The sequence below is a fragment of the Ziziphus jujuba genome, chromosome 1 (genome assembly GCF_031755915.1).
Source record: "Ziziphus jujuba cultivar Dongzao chromosome 1, ASM3175591v1".
Lineage (NCBI taxonomy): Eukaryota > Viridiplantae > Streptophyta > Magnoliopsida > Rosales > Rhamnaceae > Ziziphus > Ziziphus jujuba.
In genome coordinates, this window is record NC_083379.1 from 45876661 (window position 1) to 45882660 (window position 6000).

Below are 6000 nucleotides of genomic sequence, written 5' to 3' on the forward strand. Positions count from 1 at the left end.
TATATCCTCACAGGTAAAAGTAACGGCCTTCTTTTTTGTTGTCTAGAGATGAAAGAAAGAATAAGCCTGCTCTAATATAACATGGATGAATGGAAGAGTAATTGTCACTAAAAGCTCAAATTAGTTTTTGCTGAAGTAGAAGAAAAGGAATCATAAGTGATTTAAATATATGCTTCAGTAGAAGAGTACAATTTCACATGGTTCTTCAGATTGCATGGGAAAGTAATAATTAAAGCATTTTTCTGCATGTAACAAATGAGCCCAGGCGAATTTGACTATGGAAAGGTAAAGTATATATGGTCAGTGAAAAAGCTTCTTGACACCTGGTTTTTGCCTCTTTCCCTTCAGCTGCAATTAGAAAAGCGCATACCTTTAAAGGCAAAACAGCACAGTGTTATGCAAATCCCAATGGCAATACTTCTGCATGTTCACACCTATAGAATTAGATACCTACTACATTTGCATAGGTTTGGCACATTTGTTTTGTTAACATGAAGAAGGGGTGGTTTTGGTCTATACTTGCAATGCTTGAAAAAAAGGAAGTTGAACTGCAACGTACATTCTGTTAATCGATGCTCTACGAAGGAATCCGTTTCATTGCCTCGTCACTTATATATCTTAATCAAGCAGTATAGGTAGCTGCAAAATGAAGAATGAAAGAAGGTTAGCAAGTAATGGTGTCTTTGTATGAATTCTTCAATAGTTGTTCAAAAGAGGAGAGATAAAATTAGAAATTTACAAGATAATTAAGGCGATCAATGCCAGGAACCATAATATATATTGGTACCACTTGTACTTGGATTTGCGTTTTATGTCGTATCCTGCTGGAATGTACCTGCGGCTAACATATCCATACTGGGGACGAACTAGAAGAATAAAACCCAGGAAAAACCCTGAGATGAATCCTCCTATATGAGCTGAATTGTCAACATGAGGTAGAAACCCAAATGCCAAATTTATTGCAATAATGACGATGAGAGTTAGAAGTGCTGCACACTGAATCAGATGAGTTAGATGCAGTTCGATCTCATAGATCCACACATTTATGACTCTGTGATAAACCAGTAACCAGTTTTTGTTTAACTCAATATGAGTTTAGATTGGAAGAAATGAGGAAGTTACCTTATTTGCATAGATTGTCCAGTTTGTGAAGAGCTCCGAAAGCATGGCTCCCAACAATCCAAAAAGCGCACCAGATGCACCGACTGATAGGGTTGGTTTACCAGCAATATCAAGATTAATACAAGACATCAAGCTTCCACCAAAACCAGCAAGCACATACAAGAGTCCTATCCTGACTGCCAAATCGTTGTAGTAAAAAAGTAAGATCAAGATTGCAATGTACAGAGAAAATAAATAAATAAATAAGTTAGACATATCCATAAGTTTTTAAGGTTCTCACAAAATCCAAATTCCTGCTCAAGTCTGATTCCAATAAACAGAAGGCTAAACATATTGGAAACTATGTGGATAACACCAGCATGAAGCCACATGCAAGAAAGGAGACGCCATGCCTGGCCATCTTTCACCACCAAAGCTTTTTCTAGAGCTCCTAGTTTTTTGAGCCTGCAAATTTTAACTTGTATGTAAAATAAGGAGGTCCATATCATTTATTAGATTTATTTAAGAGCCATATACAATTTAACTTTATTCATATGCACATGATGAAGAAAGCAAAGTGTGAAAAGCCAAGTGCTTAAGCAGGTTCTAAACTCACTCAAATTGCTATTCTCATGGAGTTGGAACTTTTAATATCATCAATTTCATGCTCTGTCTTGTCGCCTAGAAATTTTTCCTTTCCTTCACCTCATTTTCAAGTGGCAAAAGTTGAGGGAAAAGATTATGGACTACAAGGGTTATAGAAATGTTGGAGTTGGGAATTTTTTTCCCCCCTCTGCTCTAGCTTGAAACATTTCCTTCTTTTTGTTTTCAGAACTAATTTCTTCAGAACATGACTTAAAGTAACAAAAATACAAGTAATTGATTTTGACATATTTTGTTTTCTTTTATATTAATTTTGAACTTATAGATCCCACTTGAAAGAAAAATGAGGTGGTTCTCAATTGCAACAAAAATAATGAAGAACCCCATTTAGGACATAATCCGGAAAGATCAGAACAAACGAAAAGGAAATGGAAATGACAGAATTTGATGACATCATTGACAGAAGAAAGAGAGAGAGAGAGAGAGAGAGAGAGAAAGAGAGAGAGAGATAAGGTGTAGCGTACGTGTTGGTAGAAGGGCCAAGGAGGGGATTTTCATGGAAGGGTTGGAAAGAGAACCTCTTGAATTCATCTTCGAGAATACAATGGTGGCCCTTTGCCTTGTTGTGGGGGCAATTGTTTCTGTACATGCTATACACAAACATGGCAACATTTACCACAAATATAAGAGGGACCATCCACGAGAACCATGGCTTGGGCGTAGGAGGGCTAAAATGTGGTGGCGGTGGAGGCGGCAAAGGCGATCTGGACATTCCACGACCTTTCTCGATGTCCGGCGGTGATTCCGACCACCTCCCCATATCAGCCTCCCTGCAAGGAACTCTGAAACTATGTGCCGACGCTCTTCGCGGCGGCAATAGATTCTGTTTCTTCACAAGTTTTCAAGGCAAAGAGAGAAAAAAAGAAAAAAAAAAAAAAGACAGGGCAAATTAGGATTTGGCTGGCAAGGAACGAGGTTTGCCGGGCAGGCAGTTAAAAGTTAGGTACCTTTCCCGCTAATAGAAGCTTTAGAAATTACATAATCGCCCTTTCAATAGTTGGCATGGTCTTTTTCCTTTCTATTTCATTTCTATTTTCTAACCAAATAAAAATATAATAATAAATGGAGAAAAGGAGAAAAACTTGGATGCCAAGCATCTATTTATTGTCCAAAACTAGTGCAACGCCATTAATTAGATCCTCTTTTTATTATTAATATTATCCTCTATTTTATTATTAATATTATTACTATTTTCTCTATTTCTTTGGATACATTCCATGATAAACATGCATGTAAGCAGACCGGCTAGGTAGAAAAATGTTAATTGAAAATTTTATATATATATATATTTTTCTTTCTTTTTTGGGTCATCTAATTGGAAAAAGCCTACTAGAAATCATAGATTTAGGATAGCTAATTCAGCAGACAATTTACAGGGGCAATATTAGGAGACAATTAATCATTAAGTTATTTGGTAGCCTCCAATGGAAACTGCAAGACCAATTATCTTCTTTTACTTGATAACTGCTCATAAATCTTGTGTTAACAAAATGAAGCAAAATAATAATAATAATAAATAAATAAAAAGTCATAAAACAGAGGAACAACCAAATAAAATTGGATTAGAAATGGATAGCTCTAGAAATTTGATCGGGAAATATGTGCTACATATTGATGTTCTTCAAGATAGAGAACAATGATGTGGGAAGTCGCAAGCTCAGCCATTTTGTCACTGTCTGTTGCTCACTTATGGTTAGTCCGTTAGTTTCTATAAACTTTCTAACTGAGACATTATATAAAAGCTCTCTTAGTCTCATGTACTAAACAAAATCACTCGCTCTTCTGATTCAATACAGATATATCATGACCGTTTTCTTTATTAATTTTTATTTTTTTATTTTTTCAAAAAGGCATGAATATTTCGGTGAGTTGTAATTCCATGGGACCTTAAACTCCATGTTAAATTATTTAATTACTTTCTGCCGAGAGCTCACGATGTCACAATTGTAAAAAAATAATAATAATAACGCTTCATTCAAACAAAGAGTTATTTTCTGATATGCTGTTACTTGTATAAGAATTTGTGAGACAAGTAATTTTGAAAATTATATAATAAATTGCTAATCTGGTCATTCAATTAAAAGCCTTTTGGTTCGATAAGTTTCTGCAGAACTTGAAAAGAGAAGGAGAGAGAATTATAAAAATTCCAGCATGTCTTGTAGCATATACTAAATCATGCCTTAAAATGGCACCACTTTAACTCCAAAAAAAAAACACGTGGTTTGTGCAGCTGTATTAACGGGACATGTTTGAAAATTTTTATTTGATTCCATCTTTGACCGTACTCTAGGATGTGCTAATAATGCCATCGCTAGCTACCAATCTTAAATTTGGTAATACTCTCGCCTCTCTCGTTCGATCACTATGTCCAAATATTGAATTTGATGGTTGAGTTGCTCTGTTGTGATTAATTGATCTGTCCTTTCTAGCTCACGAATGCTTGTTAAACTAAGCATTTCTTTATCAATTTCTATCATGTTCTAATCTCTTTCAAATAAGAAACAAATAATTTTTTGGCAGGATTGCCTTTTTTCTTTATTTCGATGGGGGTAGTACCTAATTATCTACTATAGAATAAAGCAAATCATGTTTTCAGCTATATATATATATTCTTAGCTTAATTTGATGAAATTGTAATTTGTAACAGATGTGGAAAAAGTGGAAGGCTATTTGGGACTTTCCGCAAGAACTGCAACAAGAATTGATATTATTAGCCATTTATGGTTGCTTTGTATAACTTATTGCATACAAATAATGAAATTATAACCTGGTTATATTTTATGTACTACTATATATATATATATATGTACATTTATAGAAACGAAACCGATGCGACTTCCTTTTAATAAAGTAGGCCAATGCGCACACTGCTAAAATTGACTTCCTCAAACAATTTAATTTTAAAGTAATTGGCTGCTTTCTATTTTTTTGTCTTTTTCCTAAGTGTATACAAATACAAAAGGCAAAAAAGAAAAAAGAAAAAAGAAAAAAAAAAGATGTATATTACAAGACGAGTTCTGTTAAGGTGGGTCTTATTGATGAGTTTTGACCATGGTTGAAGGCCAAAAAGAAAAGTTTGATTCATACCCCTTGGTATAAATAGAGGGTACTAGTTGGAAACTTGTAAGTTTATCTTAGTTAGAACCCTAAAAAAAAAAAAAAAAAAAAAAAAGGTTAATGTACAACTCAGGCTAATTTTGGCCTGGCTTGCAAATGTAAAGAATAGACATTAATAAAAGATAATTAGCTTTGGCAGCTCTTCGAAGAGGAATATGACTCTTTTGTACGGAAAGCCGTTGTTGTCACATGTGGGAAAATAAACAACAATTAGCCAAGAAAACCTCTCAGAAGGAAAGGAAATTACACCCATAATATGTACTTTCCCCAAATGTTGATTATAAAAAAGTGAGTGACATTCAGTGAAAATATGTTGTTGATCTTTTTCCGATCTCTTGCAAATCATACATTTTAATCTTATGATAGACGGTTTTAGTTTTGGAGTCAACACATAATAGGTGGTTGTTGACTTTGTTTCAATTCTTTAATAAAAGTTTTATTAGAGTTAATAAGTTGGTTGTTATTAACTAGAATGGGTGTGTATGAGCGTCAAAGTGGGTATGGCTGGAGGCCAACAAAACAATTATAAACTTTTGAAAACTTAACCCTTCGTTTAAATAGAGAGTACTTCTTGTAAATTTGGTTTATTTTAATTAAATTAAATTTTGTAAAACAATTAAATATTTTATTTTAAAATAAAATTTGAATCTTTATGCAAACTCCGGTTACCAACTTGTAAAAATAGCAGAAAAAATTTAATTACAAGAAATGAAAAGGAATGGCATGGAAAGAATTGGTGTACAATGCTGTCAATCCTCTTGACCTCGCGGATATTTCTCTTGCTCCATTTTTGCACTATAAAATATTTTAATTCCTAGAATATTAAGAAGTAGATGTTTTTATGTTGTATATTTCACTTCATATGAGAATATGAAAATTAGAAAATTAAATATTGATTTAAAATACATGTATAAATAAAAAATATAGGATTTTAAAGGGATAAAAATTTTTGATGGTAGGAAATACTAATAGTCACTTCATTATTAAATAACATATGCAACAAAATTGTAATTATAAACTGCGGTTCTCTATTACCTTCATAATTGAAGTAATAAGATTTTAATACTTATAAAATATTACCCCGACAGTAGGAATGGAAAAAGATGAGAAGGAAAAGAG

General features: G+C 33.4%; 1 protein-coding gene across 4 annotated transcripts; it reads right to left on the reverse strand.

Annotated features, from left to right (window-relative positions):
• Positions 1 to 136: 136 nt before the first annotated feature.
• LOC107408360 (RHOMBOID-like protein 5) lies at positions 137 to 2689 on the reverse strand. Of its 4 annotated transcripts, none has more exons than XM_025072815.3 (6): positions 2229 to 2689; positions 1403 to 1566; positions 1123 to 1298; positions 740 to 996; positions 560 to 639; positions 137 to 348 (listed from the first exon to the last, which is right to left on the reverse strand). In XM_025072815.3, exons 1-5 carry the CDS (start codon positions 2522 to 2524, stop codon positions 606 to 608), a joined length of 927 nt encoding a protein of 308 aa, XP_024928583.1. In that variant the 5' UTR covers positions 2525 to 2689; the 3' UTR covers positions 137 to 348; positions 560 to 605. The 4 variants fall into 4 exon arrangements, with proteins under 4 accessions (XP_024928583.1, XP_015871247.1, XP_015871239.1 ...); XM_016015761.4 differs by having other exon boundaries at positions 137 to 370; XM_016015753.4 differs by having other exon boundaries at positions 137 to 420.
• Positions 2690 to 6000: the final 3311 nt, after the last annotated feature.